The following is a 23,279-nucleotide window of genomic DNA, read 5'->3' as shown; positions in this document are numbered from 1 at the left end:
TTTTTCCATCTGGCACTGTTTTTAGAATAAAAATTATCTAGTAAGTTCCACGGGAGATTTGCTGCAGCCCCCTAGAAAGAATAAATGCACGACTAAATTACCCTTTTGTTGGGAAATACAGCAGTGGGTGGGTGCTGATTGAATAAATCACGTTCCATTCCTGCTACTTCTTTGTTTCCCACGATTTCCAGTTCTGGATTATCCTGAGGCGTTGCCCCCCACCCCCCACCACAGTTCCCATTTTGCCATCCTCTGCAATTCCCTTCCCACGAGTCCCAGATGCTCCATAGCATTTCTCCTCACCTCTCCCAGCCTCTTCATCTGACGGAGAGCAGCCTGGAACCCTTTCTTCACTCTTTCATTTTGGACTCTGCAACTACACTGTTTATGGTCACCTTTCTCTGCATCTCAACCCTGGCTCCAATGTTTGTCAACAGGACCTTGGTTATGAACAGTCCCATTGACCTCGATCTTTGGTCTTTATAGACTCATGGCTGAGGAATGGTGGCACTTTCCCCTGCTTCGCTAGATTTCTCTTCACTCCCTCACTCTCTCTGGAGATGATTGCACTCCTCATCTTAACATTATCCCTGGTCTGACTCTCTATTTCTCTGACCTTACCTCGTCCCATCCCTCATCTCTCTCATAGGGAATCCAGGACATTCGACTACGGGGTGCTGATGATTTCTGGGCTGCATGACTCAAAATGCACTGGATGGAGTGAAGTGTGCTGATCACCATTTCGATTTCAACTGGATGTTTCCGAACGTCAATCATGCTTCAGGAATAACTTTGTATTCATAACACAGCAGCAAACTAAGATGCCTCGAAGATGGATCTCATCCTTAGTGTTTAACCTTAGTACCCCATCCAAGTATCTCTCCACCTCCCTCCCATTGACTTCTTCCCTTCCTTGCACCTTAACTTCTGTCTGGGCACATTGCAACCTTCCAGAGTCAACATTGAATACTCCAATTTCCAACAACTTGGCTTTCTCTGCCTATATCAGAATTAGCCATTTTGTTCTGTAAATCATCAGACTGTTTTATTGGTTGATTATCTTTGCTCCGTTTCCTTAACCTCACCATTAGCACACCCTCACCCGCAATTTGGAACATGCTGTAATTCTTTGTTACCCTCTAACTGCCCCACGAACAACTCTTTCCCACAGCAACTCTGGCCTCACCCTACTACATACATTGCCAATATTCCATCCCCCCCCCCCTCCCATTCCCAGCCTCATCCCCTTTCAGAAAACTGTTTCGGCCTGAAATGCCGACTGTTTATTTCCCTCCGTAGATGCTGCCTGACCTGCTGAGTTCCTCCAGCATTTTGTGTGTGTTGTTCCAGATTTCCAGTATCTGCAGTCTCTATTGTGTCTTCTTTCTCTCTTTCCCAGTTCTGATGAAGGACCTCTGGCCTTAAATGTTAACTGTTCCTCTTTCCACAGATGCTGCCTGACCTGCTGAGTATTTCCAGCCTTTTCTGTTTTTGTTCCAGCATCTGCAGCATTTTTTGTTGCTTTTCAACTTCTTTTTCCAACCCAAAGGGTCCAATCAGTGACCCCACTAAACTCTGATACTGATCGCTAACACTGGCCCCCTACAACTTCTCGGCTCTTTGCTTGCCCATATATTTCTCAATGACTCCTTCTGTGCTTTCTGCAAATGTCCTGGGTGATTTCAATCATCTCCTTTATCTTCTCTATCACCGTCCCATCCTCCCTAAAACCACTCTTTGTGTACCTGCTCACCCTCCCATACTCACAGCCATCCTCTTGACCCCTCCCTTTCATATAGCCTTCTTGGTCTGATTGTTAACACCATTATGTAATCTCTGATCATTTTGTAATCCTATATTCCTCTTGTTTCTCCAAATTCATCTTTCAACATCCATCCAGGTGGGTGAAAACTAAATCTCCCTCAAATCCTGTACATTTGACCATTCAGATTCATGAAGGTTCAAGCGTCTGGGCCACTGTTGTAACGTTTGACCTGTCAAACAGGACTTTCCCAAAACTTTCAGCCAACATCACTAAAAACTGGCCTTTATCACTGTTATTTATGGGATCCTGCTGTGTTTCCTATTGGTTGAAATGATTTCTATTTTCATTGGTTGTAAGGTGTTTTTGACCATTTTTTTTGCATTCTTCATTGGGATATGGGTGTTGATGGTAAGGACAGCATTTATTACCCAGCCCAGCCTGACGTTGAGAAGGTGAAGCTGCCTTCTTAACGTACCAATTATTATGTAACTGAGTGTCTTGCCAGGCCATTTTCAAAAGGCAGTCAAGAGTCAACCACATTGCCCTGGGTTTAGAGTCACATATAAACCAGATGGGGTAAAGACAGAGCATTTTCTTTCCTAAATGGAATTAGTGAACCAGATGGGATTTTACAATAATCCTTCAATTTGTGGTCACTAGTTTTCGTTCACATTCTGCAGTTGCCTTGGTTGGATTTGAACTCTTGTCTTTGCATTGCAAGGCCAAGCTCCTGCATTGCCATGACGTTATGGAAGGTGGTGTAGCAACATGAGATTTATGGATAAATACTTACTCGTTTTCCAGGCGGGCCAGGGGGACCTGGTTCACCTGATGCCCCAATTGGGCCCTGTAAACAGAGAAACATGAAATGGATTCGCCCTCACAAGAACATGTTTCGAGTACTCACACTTGTCTGAATGAAGCAAATGCAGTTGCAACCTCTTCTTGCTTTTTGAACCATTTGATTGGGAGATTAGGAGGTAAGCAAGACAAGTTTTACGCTGTACCTCGGTACAAGTGACAATAATAAACCAATACCAATAGCAATAGATTGGAGATGGTAAGAATAAAAGAATTTGGTGGGATCTTCCTGCACTCATAGTGAAACAACCTTTCCAATAGTATAACACACTGAAGATTATTCACTGGTTGCAAAGCACCCTAAGATTGCAAAATTGTCTAAGTGTAGGTCTCTCTACAACAATATATATAGATAGGTTGGTGAACAAACATATTATTACACATCAGGAAACACCAAGTTAGGAGATTGGGTATATAGTTAGGAGATGGAGATAGAGATAGGCTGGTGAAATGAGAAGATAAATGGCAGACAAAATTTAATGCTGAGAAATGTGAAGTGTTACATTCGAGAAGAGGCAATATAAATCCAAGGGCACGATTCTAAAAGAAGTATAAGAGCATAAGGTCTCGAGATATATGTGCATAGTGAATGTGAAAGGGCCAGTTGAGAAACTAGTTAAAAAGATGCAAAGAGGATTTTATAAATCAAGGCGCAGAGTACAAGAAAAAGGAAGTCGCGATGAATTTTTATGGAACATCAGTTCCAGTAACAGCTGGATATTTGTGTCCAATTCTGGGCACCACTCTTTAGGAAGGACGTGGAAGCTTTGGACAGGGTATAGAAGAGGTTACCCAGAATGAATCCCGGAATGAGGGACTTTAGTTGCTGGCAGCTGCAAGGAGAACTGAGAGAGGTATTTAAAACTATGAAGGATTCAGACAAGGTAGGTGGATAGCGGTTATCGCAGTAGCTCGTAATGTGCCCAGAAGGTCTTGAAACGAATGCAATTGTCTTTGTCAAATTTTTTTCCAACTAACTGCGTAGGACAGGACTCTGTGATGGATGGGCTGTTCCCAGGTACACACACTAGGACAAAAATTGATCGTTGCTGGAAAATCATCAACTCGGTGAAGGACTCTCTTTGTCAGCCTGAAGCTTGTTGCAAATATCGCAATCCAGCACCTTCCAGCATGCAGGAGTACGTGCTGAGGGACACACTTCTTGGTCACCCAGTTATAGGAAAGGTATCATTAAGCTGGAAAGAGTGCAAAGAAGATTTACAAGAATGTTGCTAGGACTCAAGGGCCTGAGTTATAGGGAGAGGATGGGTAGGGTAGGACTTTATTCCTTGGAATGTAGGAGACTTTAGAGAGGTATATAAAGCCATGAAGGGCAGAGATAGGATGAATGCACACAGTCTTTGACCCAGGGTAAGGGAATCCAGGGCATAGTTTAAGGTGAGAGTGGAGAGATTTATTAAGATCCTGAGGGGCAACTTCTTCATGCAGAGAGTGATGCGTATATGGAACGAGCTGCCAGGGAAGGCAGGTACAATAACAACATTTAAAAGACATTTGGATAAGTATAACGATAGGAAAGGTTTAGAGGGACATGGGCCAAATGCAGGCAAATGGGACTAGTTTAGGTAGGCTCCTTGGTCGGCATGAACGTTGGACCGAAGGGCCTGTTCCTGTGCTGTGTTACTCTATGACTTTATGAAGCTTGGTGCAGCCAGCACAGTGGGGAAGGACCACAGTCTGGGGTCCTATGTAATAACCTCTCAAATTTAGTAGTCGTGGAATGTTTCGGAAAGAAAAATGATGTCATGTTGATATAACGTAAATCTTGTTCAGTAGGGAGAATGGCAAATGTGTTGCATATTTGCAAATTTAGTCAATAGAGTATATTTTAGAAAAAAAGAATCTTATCTTCTGGTTGTAGGCACAGCATCCTACCAATTATTTGGTTGGTGAAGGAAGGTGTGTGAGGAGTTTAAGACAAAGTAAATAATTCAGGCAGTTTCTCAGCATTTCTCAATGGAAGCACAGACATGATTTGACAATGAAATCCTACCGGGAGACCAGGATCTCCGAGGCTGCCCTTTTCTCCAGGTGTACCATCCACGCCCTGAGATAAAACCAGAAATATGTCAGTCGTCATGGCAACATTATGAAGCAAAAGCAACCAGAGGGGAGACTTATCTCTTTGTTTGGCGTGGTATACCAGATTGCTTTGCCGGTGGCCAAAGATGCAATATGAACTTTCAGAGTGGAATTGGATAAATATTTTAAAAGGAAAAGTTGCAGGGCAGGGACGTGAACCCAATTGGCTCTTCCCATGAGGCAGCAAAGTCATAATGGGCTGAACGGCCTCCTGAAAGGGCTGGACTCTTCTATGATTCTGAGCAGATGGTTATATTTGTAGGGAAGGTAACAATGTGGTAGGGAGACTACTACTGGAGGGCTAGGTGCTGATCAACATTGGTGCGTCGGATGGATTAACTTCATAGTGGTGGGAGTGATTTTTCCCGATACTTGGTGCCTTCAGCAGATGCTGATCTGGTCTGCAAACTCCTCTGTGGTCAAGACCAGCACCTGCTCAAGTTTAGCACCAGCGATGGAGAACTATCACTTGTTCTATCGCTCTGGTGTAATTCCATACATCAGTGTTCCGTTGAGGAGCATCTATGGTTTCAGGAGCCACTCTGGTCCAGCAATCTCCATTCCTCCCTTCTTGGAGTTCCTGTCAGCAATGTTGAAAACTTGCCACAGTGGATTCATGGCCATTGTACACAATATTGTTAAAGACCCGGGCTTAAAATTTGCCATGTCCCTGATGGCTCTCACCAATTTTTACAGATGTATCATAGAAAGCATCCATCACAGCTTGGTGTGGCAACTACTCTGCCCAGGACTGCAAGAAATTGCAGAGAGTTGTGAACGCAGCCCAGTCCATCACGCAAACCAGCCTCCCCTTCACTGATTCCGTCTACACTTCCTGCTGCTTTATAAAAGCAGCCAACATAATCAACGACCCCTCTCACTCTGGTCATTCTCTCTTCTCCCCTCTCCCATCGAGCAGAAGATACAAAAGCATGAAATTGCATGCCACCAGGCTCAAGGACAGCTTCTAACCCCTGTTATCAGACTCTTGAATGAACTTCTCATACACGAAAAGATGAACTCTTGATCTCCCAGTCTGCCTTATCATGGCCCTTGCACTTTATCTGTCTACCTGCACTGCAGTTTCTCTGTAACTGCAACACTATATTCTGCATTCTGTTTCCCTTTTTACTACCTCAATCTACTTACGTATGGAATGATCTGATTGGATGGGGCGCAAAGCAAAAGCTTTTTGCTGTATCTTGGTGTGTGTGACAAGAATAAACCAATTCCAGTTCAGTTCCATTCCAACCCTGACCAAGCCCATTGGTTTCAGTCGCAGCTCAGTGCATCCTTTCACAACCTTCTGGGTCAGAAGGTTGTGAGTTCAAACCTCACTTCAGGCAATCGAGCACGAAAATCCAGGTGTGACACTGAGGCAAAGTCCCTTCATCTGGACTGAAACATAAGAGGGGAGATAGCCAGTATAAAGAGGAGAGGGAAAGAGGTGGAGCAAGTGCTGGCAAGCGATAGGTGAATCCAGGTGAGGAAGAGTGTTATCTCCCCTCTATCTTTCATTCCAGATTAAGGGTTTCAACCCCAATCGTCAACTGTCCATTTCCCTCCGCAGATGCTGCCTGACCTGCTGGGTTCTTCCAGCACTTTGGTTTTTGTTCAATTCCCTTTGATTTATTTACTCATCTTCGCTCACGTGAGACCAACACCTTTCCCATCCCAATCAACCATTGAACCCTCATATAATCATCCCCACCCCCACTGATCTCCTGACAGTTTCCCATCACCCAACAGTCACTGTGTTAACACAGGGTCAGCTGTACAGGACTGAGATACTTTACTACCAGGAGCTGGAAAATCTTTAGATTTTTCTACCCAAAAGGGCTACGGAGAGTCATCCATAATCAATGTGGAGATTTGATTGATTTTTGTATTAAGCGATATGCAGGAAAGTGGCACTGAGGCAAAATAATCAGATATGATTTTATTGAATGCCACATGGTTCTAGTTCCTATGTTCTTGAGACTTCCAGACTCCAGTCCAGATGAAGGGTCTCGACCCAAAATATTGACTGTCCATTTCCCTCTACAGATGCTGCCTGACCCACTTGGTTCATCCAGAAGTTTGTTTTTTGCTCCAGATTCCGGCATCTGCACTCTCTTGTGCCCCCAGTTCATATCCCCTTATGGCCATCATGTCCTCAGCCTGATTCGAAGTCCGGGTCATTCACCAGGATCCTGAGCCATGATCTCGATCGGGCTCCAAGACTCAATCCATGGCCTGATCCTCGACTCATGACCTCATTCCCTCATGACTTCCAAGGCTTGGCCATGGCCTTTTCCAGGTAAAGTGTGAAGGAAAGAGAGGAAGAGGCATTCAGTAGCACCTGACTTCTTGGGACATGGGTGCTGTTGGTTTGCTAAGTGGTAGGAATAATATGGTAGATGGACTAATGTCCCTCTGGGAGCACGGGTTAACTTCTGGGCCACTGATCCTACACTTGCTCTAGTCATCCCTGAGGACCTGTGTTCTTTACTACATCCCAAAAACATGCAGGTTGATAGATTAATTGACCTCTGTAATGTTCCTCTGGTGTACAGATGAGTGGTAAAATCACAAGGTAGTTCATGGAATTGTATGAAGAGTAGGTGACAGATAAAATTAGTAGGGCAATGAGATTGCTCCAGAGCTAGCATAGGTTTGATGGGCCAAATGGCCCCTTTGTGTGTCATAAGGGATTATGGAAGTATCGAAAGAGTCCAGAGCCTTGGACTTAGTATTGTAACTTAACCACTAAGTCACCTACCCTAGTAGGTAACACCCAGAAGAAATGTCACTTACATTGAAACAGGAGTGTTCAATTTTCTTATGAATTAGTCATAAAATTATGGTTTGAAAGGGTTGAGTGATCAGAGGCTAAAGATTAAGGAGTTAAGCCTCAGTGGTATGTAGAAGTATCCCTACCTATGTCTACCTGCACTGCACTTTCTCTGTAACTGTAACACTATATTCTGTATTCTGTTTTTTTTTCCTTTTGTACTACCTGATGTACTTATGTATGGAGTGATCTGTCTGGATGGCACACAAACAAAAGTTTTTCACTGTATCTCAGTACATGTGACAATAAAAAAACAATTTACCAATTATTACATCTGCCCCCACACAGAATGGACCGTGGTATTATAGAATGCAACAAAGAGATTGGAAGAAATGGTGAATGACCCCATCGGTCCACAGTTCAACATCTTGGGCATGTGGAAAGAGTCATGCAAGGAAGTTCTGGGAAACTTGGTTTATAGGACTTCGGTTTATTGGAAAGCAATTGATGACTCAGCCTCAGCAAAGTACTGTGGGTGAGTGATCGCTTACTAATGAAAAAGAATCTGTGAGTGCTGTGAGCTACACCAGCTCACCCAGAATCCATGCAAACACTAAAGGCACAAATTAATACTTACGGGAACGCCTGGTTCACCTGAAGGACCTGGATCACCAGGGAAACCAGCAGGACCCTGCGTAGCAGAAGAGATGGAGAATACAACAAGTAAGCACCTTGAAGACAACTGGCGGTTGTAGTCTTTCCATTATAAAACATCTATATAAAATCAATTATCGTTCCACTGGCTTGTAGGAGAGGTAGTTTTGTAGCACAGTCATCTAAACAATTCTGGTGTTGCAAATAACTTGAACCAAGTCCCTTCCCTGGAATCACTGACCCACATTGGCTCCCAGGCCAGAAACAGTTGGATTTTAATGGTGTTCTTTGGTTCAAATCCCTCTATACCTCATCCCTCCCTCTCAGTAACCTCCTCCAGACCCACAATCCTCCCAGATCTCCATGCTCCACTGTATCTGGTCAATTGTATATTCCCGATTAATGCTTTCCCACAGCGGAAATGCCTTCAGCTGCCAAGGATCTAAGCTCTGGAATTCCCTCAGGGAATATCCCTGCTTCTCTACAAGGTCTTCACCCAGGGCTGGACTATCCTAAAATCCAGTTGCACCAATGGGCCCCTGCACTACACCCTCATAGGGTTCAATTCCACCAACCAGCAACATGGTTCAACTTTGACCAATCAGCAATGCACTTCTGCTTTGGGCTCGCACTTGCACCAATCAGCAGTGTAGCCTCTGGACTAGCACCAATCAGCAGTGTAGCCTCTGGACTAGCATATCATAGGCCTCAATTCCACCAATCAGCACCCAGCCCTCAAATTCACCTGGTCCATCTCCGACACCTCTCTCCCCTTTCTTGATCTCCCTGTCTCCATCTCAGGAGGCAGATTATCCACCGACATCTACTATAAACCCACTGAGTCCCAGAGCTACCTGGACTACACCTCGTTCTATTCTGTCACTTGTAAGGATTCCATTCCATTTCCTCAGTTCCTCTGTCTCCGCTGCATCTGTTCTCATGATGAGGCCTTCCACTCCAGGACGTCCGAAATGTCCTTTTTCAGGAAATGGGGTTCCCTCCACCACTAGTTGATGGATCCCACAGATACATCTCCTCTATTTCCCACTTTTCTGCCCTCACTCCATTCCCCCCTCCCCCCAGACAGAACAGGGATAGAGTTCCCCTCGTCCTCACCTACCACCCCACCGGCCTACACATCCACCATATCATTCTCCACAACTTCTGCCAGCTACAACGGGATCCCACCACCAGCCACATCTTCCCCTCCCCACCCCTTTCTGAGTTCCGCAGGGACCACTCCCTCCGTGACTCCCTTGTCCACTCACCCCTCGCTACTCATCCCCCTCCCTCGCCGGACACTCTCCCATGTAACCGCTCAAGGTGCAACACCTGCCCCTACCCCCTCCCTCACCCACCATCCAGGTCTCTAATCAGCCCTTCCAGGTAAGGTAGTCTTTCACATGTGAATACCCCTGTCTTATTTACTGCATCCGATGCTCCCGTTGTGGCCTCCTCTACGCTGGCAAGTCCAGACGCAGACTGGGCGTCAGCTTTGCCGAGCACCTGCGCCCCGTCCGCCGAGGCCCTCTGAATCTCCCAGTTGCCAGCCATTTTAATTCTCCTCCCCCTTCCCACACTGACCTGTCTGTCCTCGGCCTCCTCCACTACCAAGGTGAGACTAAATGCAAACTAGAGAAACAGCACCTCAATTCCGCCTGGGTAGTCTACAACCCAACAGTATGAATATTGAATTCTCCAACTTCCGGTAGACTGCTCCCCCTCCCCTTTGCCCTCTCCTCCTGATCTACCCAGTTCCTCCTACACTCACTCCAGCCCCCCCCCCCATCACCTTGTTTCTTTCCCCTCCATCTACCCATCACCACACACTCCTCCCACGGGTTCCCCTCTCCCCACGGTTCCCATCTTCCACCCCCCACCTCCCTCCCTTGACTCCACACTCCACCTTCCTCTCCTATCAGATTCCATCATCTTCAACCCTTTGCCATCTCCACCTATCACCTCCCAGCTTCTGGTGCTACCCCCCCATCCGCTTATCAACACCTCCCTTCACCTGGATCCACCTATCACTTGCTTCACCCCTTCCCTCCACCTTTATATACTGGCTATCTCCCCTCTACCTTTCAGTCCAGGGTCTCGACCTGAAACGTCGACTGAACATTTCCCACCACAGATGCTGCCTGGCCCCCTGAGTTCCTCCAGCGTTTTGTCTGTTGAATGATCAATAAGGGTCCACTTTGACCAATCAGCAATGAACTCCTGTCCTGGATTCTCATTGGGTACATCTGCACCAATCAACAATGCAGCTCCTGCTCTGTTCCCTCCGCATGCATCAAGCAGAAACCATGGCTTCTTCACCCCTTACCAATGACCTGCTCAGAACCTTCACTGAAGATACACAACTCACAGCGGAAGATGGCAGCTGATCAACTTACTACGTTGCCCTTGGTTCCATCTTCACCCGGAGGACCTTTGTCCCCTGCAGGTCCCGCTGCTCCTGGAGGACCTGCATCACCTTTCTCACCCAGTTCACCTTTGATACCCTGAGGGTGGAGAGAGAGAAGGAATGGAAACTGGTTTCAGAATCAGCGCAGAATGTACAAACATGTATCTGCATTCTTTTTGCAATCTTGCTGTTAACACAGAACATCAAAGGTTCCTAAAGAAAGATCTTGTCAGTGAAACAATGCCTACGGCTTTGAAATTGGCTTTGGGGGAAAAGCAGAGTTAACGTCGGATTCTGTTGGCTCTCACACACCAGCTGGGCTGGCGGAAGACTCCACAAGAAGGAAAAGGCTTCTGAACTGGGTTCCGAACGTGGCATGGCATGGGATATACAGGAACAGACCATTCGGCCCAACCAGTCCATGCTAGTATTTATGCTCCACTTGATCTTCCTCCTATCTTCCTTTTAAATTTATGAGCATTCCCCTTCAGATGAATGTTCAGCCTGCTCTTAAATCCCTCTGTACTGCCTGCTTCAACCGCTCCCTGCAGTGGTGAGTTCCACCATCTCACCATTCTCAGGGTAAAGAGGTTGCTGCTCAATCATATTTTGGGCCTGAATTACTTTTACCTGGTCACAAGCCTGCATCAAACGCACCCGGGACACGTGTTGTATGTGGAGGCCATTCTACACTGGACTTTGCAGCCTCTCAAAGACGTCCCTTCCTCCAACGAGCACTGGGTGGCCACATGATGAAGATAATGACATTAGGGTGACCCAAGTAAGGGTTCGGTGAATTACTGAACTCATAATCCTGAGGCTTGAACAGATGGGTAGATACCAGCTGAAAACCTATCCCAGTTGATGTGGAATCAAAATTCAGTTAATGCAACATTTTTGGAATAAAATCTATTATTGGATGTTCATGAAATTATTATATTCTTGTAAAAAGAGCACATTATACTCCATCTGCAAACTTCCTACCAACTCACTTATCTATGCGCCCTCCTCGAAGCTTGCTAACACACATATTTTCATATCAGCAACAGATTTGGCAACAATACACTTGGCCCCATCATCCAATCCACTGGGAACTCCCCAGAATCCAGGGAATTTTGGTAGATTGCAACCAATACATCCTCCCTTTCTGCAGCCACTTCCGTTAAGATGCCGGACATCAGGTCCAGGAGACTCGTTGACCTTTACCCCCATTCCTTTTAAGTTTCTCTGTCCTCTATAAGTCTCTTGAACATTTCTTATTATTTGGATCTGTTTAGTGTCTTCTATCAATCCAAAATAATGATTTAGAATTTAATTTCATTACTTAGACTCTCTGCCAATTTTTTATTTTGCTTTATTAATTCTCCAGTCTCAACCAACATTTGCTTCAAGCCAGAACTGATGTTCTTCAGGGAAGGAAATCAATTGTCCTCATCCGGTCTGGCTCGTATGTGATTCCAGACCCACCAATGTGGTGAACTCTTAGTGGTCTGTTCAGTTCAGGGACAATGAGGGATGGACACTAAATGCAAGCAATGTCTACATCCTGTGAATGAAACGTAAATTGTGGACCGGTTAGGTGGTGTGGTCATCTTGGATTGTTCAGAAGTGAGTAAGGCCACCCATGTGAACGCAAGGGCAACAGCTGGTAGAGCTGCAGCCTCACAGCTCCAGAGACCCAGGTGCAATCCTGACCTCTGGTGCTGTCTGTGTGCAGTTTGCACGTTCTCCCTGTGATCGTGTGGGTTTTCCACAGCTGCTCCAGTTTCCCAGGTGCTCCATGTGGGTTTCCCCAGGTGCTCAGGCAAGTGGTCGAAGCTGGGGGAGTTGATAGGAATGTGGGGAGATCAAAAAAAGGGAATGATGTAGGACTGGTGTAAAAGGGTGCTTGATAGTTGGTGTGGACCTGGGCGGAAGGGCCTGTTTCTAGACTGTATCCCTCTACGAGTCTTATATGTGCAAACCAGACAATTTATTTTTAGGGTGATATTTATGGTGAATACCTATTTGAGTCTCAATGAGATTTTGTCTTGGGCAACAGCAGCTGTCCAGGCAATGTCTGTGATAGCACTGTGATCTCGTTCGGTGTCTTTGTGCAGCGTTAAATACTCACAGGAATACCCGGCTCACCAGGCGGACCTGGGTCTCCAGCTTCACCCCTCTCACCCTGTCAGGAGAGTGAAACACAATGGTTACTCGAGCATAGACGTACCCGGAGCAGTTTTTGCTGCAGGACAGACGCGAATGAATCCCAGAAGATGGAGCCAGAGGAGACCCTCAGCAACCATCACAAACTACGTCAGGGGTATCCTCAGACCCTGCCCTGCCCTCGAGGCCTTCAACAGAGAGATCTAGCCCAAAATAAGCCCAGGATGATCGAAGTGGGACTCAGAAAGTTCCTCATGTCTGTTAGTGTGTTGGAAGCCCCGTGCACTTCCCTCCCTCTCTTTGCCTTCGAACCTCTACAGTGCCAGGTTAGGTCTGACACCTCACCAATTTGTGACTGGGATCTTTCCACCCAGAGCTCAGCCCAACCCTGTACACAGAGCATCCTGTGACCTTGTCCCTCTCCGCACTTTCCAATATGTTTCTTTGGATGCTGATGAGTCTCCCCCTGAATGGTTGGGAGTGTCACCCCCGATTCTACCCTCTACGCTTCCCAGCCAACACCTTGCTTTGGGACCCCCTTTCTCACAGACAATCTGCAAAATAATCTCCAGTTATTTATCCTCTTGAATCCATTCTTTCTGACAGCAGCTTTAATTCTCTTCCTGTTGTCCTCTCATCCCTTACACTGTCCATGGGATCATACTGTGCTGGCTGACAAAGTTACCTTTTGAACAGCATTGCTTGTATTCACCTATGACTATGTCATATTTGTGTACAAGGATTGGATGAAAACAAAAGTTATGTTCATTTACATGGAAATAAACTGACTTTAAATTGTTCTTTACTTGGGGCTAATGACCCCTCCCTGCTTCTTTACAACCCTTCCATGAGTTTTATTTGTGTTTGATCTACTGTGTTAAATGATACCATTCAGTCCAATGTGAGTGTGAAAGATCTAAATTGTTTGAATCCCCCTTGCAATCAAATAAAGATAGGAAACGAGAGCAAGAGAGAGCATTACTCAAATCTCTTCTGCCTTTCAATAAGCCATGGCTAACCTGATCATTGATTTCAGCTCCACTTGCCTGAATATACTCAATGACTGAACATCCAAAGGAGAAGAGCATGTTCTGAGAGAAAAAAATCTTCCTATCTCCATCCCAAGTGGCCAAGCCTCTATTCAGAGAGTAAGCCCGTGGTTGTAGATTCTCTTCACATGAGCAAAAATACCATATTATATATTCTGTCCAACCCTTTGAGGAGTCAATACATATCGATGATCATCTCCTGTTCCTATAAACCAGAGAGTTTAGGCCCAGTTTGCTCAATTTTTCCTCAATCCAGCGATCAACTTTCTCTACATTGCCAAGTACATCTCAAGCAGGAGAACCAAACACATAAACAGTGCTTCAGGTGTGGTCTCACCAACACACTGCATAGTTGTAGCGAGAGTTCCCCACTTTTACACTCCATCTCTTTGCAATGACCAAGCTTCCATTTGCTTCCTTAATTATTTACTGTATGGGCATACTAACCTTGTGCTTCTTCTACAAGGACACCCAGATCTCTACGACCCAACAGTTAATGGGCTCTCACCATTTAAAACAGCATTCTGCTTTTGCATTTTTCCACCAAAGTGGATAATGTCACATTTCCCCACACTATACACCAATTGTATGCTTACTCACAGAACCTATCATATCTCTTTAGAAACTCTTTGTGTCCCTCTCGCAGCTTACTTTCCAGTCAGTGGTCCCGACAGTCTTCCTATCTGAGTCAACATTCCATTCCTTTTAGAACTTTACAACCGAATCTGCTTCCACCTCACTCCATTCTGGATAATAACAATTCACTGCATAAAAATAACCCTCTGTCTCCCACCAACAAACTACCTTCCCCCTGTACCTCTCTGACCCACCACTTTAAACAAATTTGTCTCTCGTTCCTCTCCATCTGTTCCATCATAAGTCAGAGAGTCATACAGGCCCTTTGACCCAACTGGTCCATGCCGGCCAAGATCCCCATCTAAGCTAGTCCCGTTTGCCTGCTTTTGGCCTATATTCCTCTAAACCTTTCCCATTCATGTACTTGTCCATGAGTCTTTTAGATGTTGTTAAAGTACCTGCCTCAACCACTTTCTCTGGCAGCTCATTCCATATATGGACCATCCTCTGTGTGGGGTTGTTGCCCCTCAGGTTCCTATTAAATCTATCCCCTCTCACCTTAAACCTATGTCCCCTAGTTTTTGACTCCCAACCTTGGGGAAAAAAAGACTATGTGCATTCACCCAATCAATGCCCTTCATTATTTTATGTGCCTCTATAAGATCACCCCTATGTCTCCTACACTGCTGTGAATAAAGTCCTAGCCTGCTCAATCTTTCTCTATAACTCAGTCCATCAAGTCCTGAATCTTGAATTTTGAAAATTCAGCTATAAGGATTGTTCTTAACAATAACTCAGCACCGTGTTGTTTATTGAGCCACCCTTCCCCCATTAGAAGCTCTGTAGGTCTCAGTGAGAGCTTCTGTATTGAGGTGATGTTCATGATCTTTGGAGAGAAACATCACTCACCTTTTCACCCACTGGCCCCGGGGAACCTACACCTCCTGGGATGCCGGGAAGACCCTAGAACGACGAGGAGAGGAATCAGAGTGAGAATACTTTGGAGTAAAATTATCAGACTAACTCTCACAATCACTGATAATCTGCAACACAGCTTCAGAAACTGGGGTGACGAGGAATAAAATATTTCTCGCCACTTTGCACAATAAATACATTCAGTTCATGTGCGACCACACACAACTAAGCAGCTGCTGTTTGCTACCTCACTCTCTCATGGCTTGGAGACCTGCAGAAGCTGTTGATTAAACAAAGAAAATAATTATGCAAATAGAAGATTTCAAAGAGTTGGTCTCCGTCTGTCAGTTGCTTCCCAGCTGCTCTGTGAGAAGAGAAACAAGGATGAACGCAGTGTGAATTCACAGATAGGGGCTAATGTTAGTTCTCTCATCATTCAGCTCTGATTAAGACAGGCAGAGACAGAGACAGACGGACAGAGACAGACAGCCAGCCAGACTAAGACAGACAGCCAGACCGACACCAAGACCAACAGGGGGACATCCTGACAGTGAGCCAGACAGAGAGAGGCCGATAAAGAGCCAAAAAAGAGACAGGCAGACAGACAGATACAGACAAGGAAACAGAAAGCCAGATTCAGACAGCCAGACACATAAAGAATGGGAGCAAGAGGCAGCCAGATAAAAACAGAGAGGGGCAAGAGACAGAGACACAGATAGACAATCAGAAAGCAAGAGACATAAAGACAATGAACTAGAGACAGATGGGAAGGTGAGCAGAAGACTATAAGCAAAGTTCAGGATTGGAGAGTAGACAGTATTGTTCCTTTTTTTTAAGAAGGGCAATGGGAATAATCCAGGACATTATAAACCGGTGAACGTCACATCAGTTGCACCAAAGCAATCGGAGAGGATTTTTTGGGATAGGATTTACATGCATTTGGAAGAACATTAGGGACAGTCAGCACAGCTTTGTGCAGGGCAGGTCATGTCTTACAAACCCGATTTAATCTTTTGAGGAGGTGATGAAGATGATTGATGAGGGCTGGGCAGTGGATGTTGTTCAGTCAGGCATTTGACAAGTTCCGTCATGGTAGGCTGATCCGGAAGATTAAGATGCATGGGATCCATAGTGACTTGGTAGATTGGTTTCAAGATCAGTTTGGCTATTGAGGGATGTTCCACAGACATTTGTGCTGGGATCTCTTTGTTTGTGATATATATATATATGAAATATATATGACATATATATACACATATACACATTAATTTGGGTGGCACGGTAGTGTAGCAGTCAGCGCGACGCTAGTACAGCGCCAGTGATCAGGGTTCAATTCCCGTCGCTGTCTGTAAGGAGTTTGTAAGTTCTCTCGTGTCTGCGTGGGTTTCCTCCGGGTGCTCCGGTTTCCTCCCACATTCCAAAGACGCACGGGTAGGTTAATTTGGGTTTAAAAAATGGGCAGCGCGGACTCGTTGGGCCGGAAGGACCTGTTACCACGCTGTAAAATAAAATAAAAAAATATATACAAAGATGTAGATGGGCTGATTAGTTTGCAAATGACACAAAAATTGGTGCAGTTGTGGATAGTGTAGAAGGTTGTCAAAGGTTACAGCAGGATACAGGTCAGTTGCAGATACGGGTGGAGAACTGGCAGATGGAGTTTAATCCAGGCAAGTGTGAGATGTAGCACTTTGGGAGTCAAATGTTAATGTGAATGGTACAAAGTTAACACTGATGGACAGACGGATCTGGGGGTCCAAGTCCATAGCTCCCTGAAAGTGGTGACACATGTAGATAGGATGGTAAAGAAGGCAAATTGCATGCTTGCCTTCATCAGTCAGGGCACTGAGTCAGGAAGTCATGTTGCAGCAGTATGAAATTTTGATTAGGCCGCATTTAGAGCATTATGTTGAGCTCTGGTCATCCCATTACAGTAAGGATGTGGAGGCTTTGGAAAGGGTGCAGAGGAGGTTCACCAGGATGCTGCCTGGATTAGAGAATATTAGCTATAAGGAGAGGTTGGACAGCCTTGCATTATTCTCTCAGGAGCGTCAGAGGCTGAGGGAAGGTGTGTAAAATCATGAGAGGTATAGATAGGGTAGAGAAGTAGAGTCTCTTTCTCAGGGCAGAAAGGTCAAATACCAGAGAGCATAACATTAAGGTGAGAGGGTGGATCATTTAAGGAAGATGTGTGGGGCCTGCAACGTGCTACCAGGGGTGGTGTTGGAAGCAGACACGACAGTGGTGTTTAAGAGGTGTTTAGACAGAGAGGTGAACATGAAGGGGATGGAGGGATATGGATCATATGCAGGCAGATGGGATCAGTTTTATCTGGCATCGTGGTTGGAATGATGTGGGTCAAAGGGCCTGTTCCTGTGCTGTACTGTTCTGTGTTCTATGCAAGTGAGCAGGGACAGAGGAGGCACGAGGGAACGGGTGAGCTGGGGATGGGTGGGGGGGGGGCGCGGGGGAACGGGGAACTAGGGAAGGCGGGGTGGCAATTTGAGGAGGAGACATTGGCAAGCTCTTCTTTCCTTCCAATCATGCCAAGATCATTGTTTTAACAAGTGGTTGCCCACTCTAGATAGAGAAGAGCCAAAGTATTTTTCTTTCAGAAGGTTTGGAGTCTTTGGAACTCTCTTTTTCATAAGGCAGTGGAACCAGAGTCTTTGAATATAGTTACGGAGAGGTAGTTGGATAAGCAGGTGGGTGAAAGATTAATAGAGGTTGACAGGAATGTAGAAGTAGGTTACAATCACATTGGCCATGGCCCTATTGAATGGAAGAGCAAGCCAAAGGCATCAAGTCATTGCTAATTCACATGTCCACACACCAGTCCCTCTTATCACAGTGAATTGCAGTTCAGACGAAACAAATGGTTCTTTGCTTGCAAAATTATTGATTCCTTAAGTACAGACACAACGAGAAATAACAGGCTAACTTACACTGCCACCATTGGGCCCAGGAGGTCCTCTTGCACCAGGGGAACCGGATGGACCCTGTGGTCAAGACAAGAGCACATGAAACATCAGCTGATGCTCCAGAATATCCAACAACTCTTGTAACAAATGATACCATCAAGGTAATCAATACCCAATGAGAGAATTCCCAAATCTATAGATGTACGGTAGAGAGCATTCTGACTGCATCACCACCTGGTATGGAGGCTCCAATGCACAGGATCACAAGAGGCTGCAGAGGGTTGTAGACTCAGCCAGCTTCATCACGAGCACAACCCTCTCTGCCATAGAGGACATCTTCAAGAGGTGGTACCTCAAGAAATTAGCATCTATCACTAGGGACCCTCACCACCCAGGACATGCCCTCTTTCGTTACTACCACTGCGGAGGAGGTACAGAAGCCTGAAGACCCACACTTAACGACTCAAAAACAGCTTCCCCCCCCCATTATTAGAGTTCTGAATGGTCCATGAACCCACAAAAACTGCCTTGTTATTCCTTTTTTTGCACTATTTATTTATTTTTGTAATTTATAGTAATTTTATGTCTTTGCACTGTACTGCTGCTGCAAAACAACAAATTTCACATCATATAAGTCAGTGATAATAAATCTGATTCTGATTCTAAAATGTAGCAGGTCAGTTAATAGTGTGATAACACTCTGCAGAACACTCTTCAATCCATAACCTTTTGGTGTATGGTGGCATGGTAATTAAGTGACTGGATTTGGAATCCAAGGTCTGAATAAGTCTCATCCAAAAGAACTGTCCTACTGCAACACTCCTGTTCAACAGCACTGCTGAAGTTTAGTGACAAGTCCCTGGAATGGGACTTGAACCCATAACCCGTGGGTCAGAACCCATGAACTCATGTTCTAATTGTGTTCTTTCTTGTATAATTCTGTCTAATTTATCTTGTGAATGTTTGCATCTGATGCTATGTGCCTGTGATGCTGCTGCAAGTGTTTTTCATTGCACCTGTGCATATCTGTACTTATGTATATGACAATAAACTCGACTTCACTTTGACTTTGAACCTTCTGACTGAAAGTGTGAACAACTGATCCAGCTTTTGACGGAACTGGCTTTGCCAGCTGGAAGCTGATTTATCACAATCGTTCTTTGCTTGAGAGGGACTGATAAGAGGAAGAGATTCCATTGTCACATCACCATCTGCTTACCATGAATCCAACATTTCCACTTTCGCCCTTCTCTCCAGGAAGGCCAGGCATTCCCTGGAAAACACGATGGGAAGGACAATAAGGATGTGGATTTGTTTACCTTGCGCCTTCATCATTCCAAAGTTAATCTAGAACTCGACAGATGCAAGAATGAAAGCGCGGAACCCAGGCTAGCAATACAGAGCCCTTTAGGTGTGGAGGATTTCCAAAATTCTTCTAGCCTGACCTCTGACCCAAGCTCACCAGCTTTTCTTTACGAAGCAACATTTTACCAGTTCCGGAGATGTAGTTGTACAGGGTCGAACTCAATATTGAATTCAACAATTTCCATCAGCAAACATTTCCAGCATTTTAATTCTAGATATCTTTGCACATTCCTTTAATAGCTTCAGATTACGGGTCTTAATTTTCAGTTCTTCTAGGTTTTTGTTACCTTTTATTATTGTTCATTTTTAATTATTAAATCTCATAAGATCATGGAGACATACAAAACAGATACAGGCTTCAGCCCACTGTCCACACCCATTGTTACACTAATCCTGCATTAATCCCATTTTATTCTCTCAACATCTCCATCAACCCTTTCCCGCCTTCCATTTTATGGACCTTGTCTTTTGTCCTGTCCACTCCTGCCCACGTCCCTCCCCCTCCGGATGTCGATCTGAAGCACCAACTCTGCTTCTCTCGCCACAGATGCTGCCCGACCCGCTGAGCATTTCCTGTTACCAGCTTCTGAAACCTCTTTTGTCACCTCTTACCGAGCACCTTTTCTGTCAGTGTCCTTGTTGTAAAACTGGGCTACTTTATGAAGTCCCGCCCCTGTTGTAGTGGGGCTGCAGCCTGTGCATAGCAGGATCCCACAAGCAGGAAAGGAAATAAATAACCAATTAAACATACAATATGGAACATAGAACCGTACAGCACAGGAACAGGCCCTTCGGCCCACAATGTCTGTGTTGAACACAATGCTAAATTAAACTAAATCTGCCTGCACATGATCCATATCCCTCCATTCCCTGCATATTGATGTGTCTATCTAAAGGCTTCAGTACTAGTAGGAACATTAGTCGGGTTACTGAGTGAATTCCCTGCACTTCTCGAAATAGTTGCCTGCCCGAACATGTACTTAAGGCTTCATTTCATCAATGCTTCCAAATTATGGTATTGATACTGCAATACTTGCTCATTATTGCATTGAAGTCAAGCCTAGAGGGGTGGTGCAGGCTATAAGCTTCCGTTATAGGGTTCCTACCTAGGCCAGCTGGTAAGGCAGCATACAATCTGTGAGAAAACATCTTCTAGACAAGCTGTCTAACTGGATATGAAATCCTTCACACTTCTCTTGTATTCACTCAATCCCACACAAATTAATACCGACTCCTACACCTCTAACATGGCACTCAAACAATGACCCCCACTGTACAACGTGCCCTGAATCATCAGATTCTTTCTTCGACAAGGGAAACTCCTCTATTCTTAGAACACGTGTCAAGTGTTATAAATTTTGAGGATGATTCAAAAATAAACACCCGACAAATCTCATCACTGAACGCTTCTAACGAGCATGGCCACAGATACATTCTCAATCAGGAGGGGATGAAATTCTTGCTGCAGGCAGCACCTGCTTCTCTATCTGCTACAAGAAGGGATATTTCCCCATTCAGTGACAGATTACAGTGCCACAAGGTGGGTGAGAGGTGACTCGAGGGTCCTTAACCTTTCAGGAATGACAGAATACGTTTACTCTCAAACTATTAATTGCAGCAGCCAGGATTTTTCATTTCCTCAAGTTGATTGCTCAGTTGCAGACAAATGACATGTGACAATCCCCCAACCAGGAGTCTCCATTAAGTCGAATTAAGCCAGGAAAATTGCCCGACAGAATGATAATTAAACTGGGACTCAGTGGCAAGAAGGTTAGGGCAATTATATTAGGGTCGCATCAATCACCTTAAAGCTTCCTCCTGCCTGGAGGGGCATAATAACTTAACTTGCTGAATCTTTCACTCAACTGCTGGCTGAATAATGTTTCTCACTGTTGTGTTGAGACAGGTTCGTTACAGAGAGAAGTCAAGAGAGAGAGATGCAGAGAGAGACGCAGATAGAGACGTGGAGAGAGATGCAGACAGATAAAGAGATGGAGATGCAGAGATAGAGAGATAGAGAGAGAGAGAGAGAAAGAGAGAGGCAGACAAACACACACACACAGAATCAGGCAGACAGAAAGAGAGAAAGAGGGAGGGAGGGAGACATAGACAGAGAGACACAGAGAGACAGACAGAGAGAGACAGAGAGAGAGAGGGACAGAGAAAAATGCAGATAGACAGAGGGAAGAGAGAGAGAGAGAGAGACAGCCAGAGACAGACAAGGACTCAGGATTGCTCCACTAAGAGTCAGCATGGACTTGAATATACTGAATGGCCTCCTTCTGTGCAAAATAATTCCAAGGTTAATATTGGCCACTGATCCTCACCTCTCACACTCGGTCCCTGCTGCTATTAACAGAAGTGATAGCGCAGAGGGGAGTACAACTGTCAGCAGGCCTGAGAGCAGGAATCTGCAGATTAGATTCCCTCCAACTGACTTTTTGAATTACCACATGGTCCAAGGTCGCAAACCGAAGAAGGTCACTAACCACGTGTCTTGGAGTCAAACGATGCTGCTGCCATCTGGGTTACTTCCTGAAAAGTAAACACCCAAATGGAAGCTTGCGCTGCCTGTGAAATAAAATCTGACCCTCTGGCTAAATACCTGAGGCTATGGGCTGGTTCACACTGACGGGATACAAACAAAGTGAAGCCTTGAAAAGTCCAACTCCCCAGCTCTCCAAATAGATAGAATAATACCAAATTGACAAACTACTTAGTGCAGGCCATTTATTGACAGACTTTTTTTGTTAAAAGGTAAAATTATGCAGAAGAATAAATCATAACATTAGTCTTAATTCTGGCTGATATAGTCTGATTTTGATCGAGATTTATAGAATGAATGAGTTTGTTTTTTATGACAAATGTTTCACAGAATGAACTGGGGAAGGCAAGGGAGACCAAATGCAGCTTTTATTTTTAAGCTTAATTACCTGAAGCCCAGCAGGACCTGGGGGTCCTGGAAATCCTCGAATACCCTCATCACCCTTCTGTCCACGCATGCCTTGGTGCCCTCTAGGACCTGGTTCACCATCAGATCCCTACACACACAAAATAAACATATTATTGATGTGTCCAGGCAGAGTGATCACTGCTGTAACTCAGGAGGCAGAGAGTGCTGAAAATACAGGATAATGTATTGGTAGTGGTTTATTATTGTCACTTGTACTGAGGTACAGTGAAAAACTTGTCTTGCATACCGTTTGTACAGATCAATTCATTACGCAGTGCATTGAGGTAGTACAGGGTAAAAACAACAACAGAAGACACCAGGTCACTTTGAATTACACTCCCAGGGTGATGAGAACCTTTGAACAGCTGGTAAACTACAAGAAGCAAGGTGATCGACCTGAAATGTTGACTGATTCTCTCTCCACAGATGCTGCCAGATCTGCTGAGTGTTTCCAGCCCTGCCTATTTTATTACTATTTTCAAGCATCTGCAGTGATTTATTTTGGTACTAACATATTTTCATGTTTGGATGTCTCAGATTTTCTCCTGAAGTAGAAGGAAGCCATTTAGCCCACCAAATCTCTGCTGGCTGTTAGTCCCATTCCCCTGTTTATGTCCCTGTAGCCTGTTCTCTCACACATGCTCATCAGATCCTCCCTCAATTCTCCAGCCACCTAACTACATTTGGGGGAATTTACACCGAGCAATTAGCCTACTTTAGGATGTGGGAGGAAACAGTAGCACCCAGGAAAATCTACTCGGTCAGAGGGGAGAACGTGCAAACTCCACA

General features: G+C 45.1%; 1 protein-coding gene across 2 annotated transcripts in view; it reads right to left on the bottom strand.

Annotated features, from left to right (window-relative positions):
- LOC127584886 (collagen alpha-1(XI) chain-like) overlaps positions 1-23,279 on the bottom strand; it is a 327,113-nt gene that overhangs the window by 53,603 nt on the left and 250,231 nt on the right. For both annotated transcript variants that reach the window (XM_052041855.1, XM_052041856.1), the window contains 9 exons: positions 22,471-22,578; positions 19,392-19,445; positions 18,197-18,250; positions 15,246-15,299; positions 12,677-12,730; positions 10,553-10,660; positions 8,140-8,193; positions 4,641-4,694; positions 2,559-2,612 (listed from right to left, as the gene is read on the bottom strand). In XM_052041855.1, the coding sequence (XP_051897815.1) occupies positions 2,559-2,612; positions 4,641-4,694; positions 8,140-8,193; positions 10,553-10,660; positions 12,677-12,730; positions 15,246-15,299; positions 18,197-18,250; positions 19,392-19,445; positions 22,471-22,578 (594 nt within the window). The remainder of the gene's footprint in view (positions 1-2,558; positions 2,613-4,640; positions 4,695-8,139; positions 8,194-10,552; positions 10,661-12,676; positions 12,731-15,245; positions 15,300-18,196; positions 18,251-19,391; positions 19,446-22,470; positions 22,579-23,279) is intronic.

Source organism: Pristis pectinata, chromosome 31, assembly GCF_009764475.1.
Source record: "Pristis pectinata isolate sPriPec2 chromosome 31, sPriPec2.1.pri, whole genome shotgun sequence".
NCBI lineage: Eukaryota > Metazoa > Chordata > Chondrichthyes > Rhinopristiformes > Pristidae > Pristis > Pristis pectinata.
Note: the sequence above shows the minus strand (reverse complement) of the source record. Positions and strands in the feature narration are given on the sequence as shown.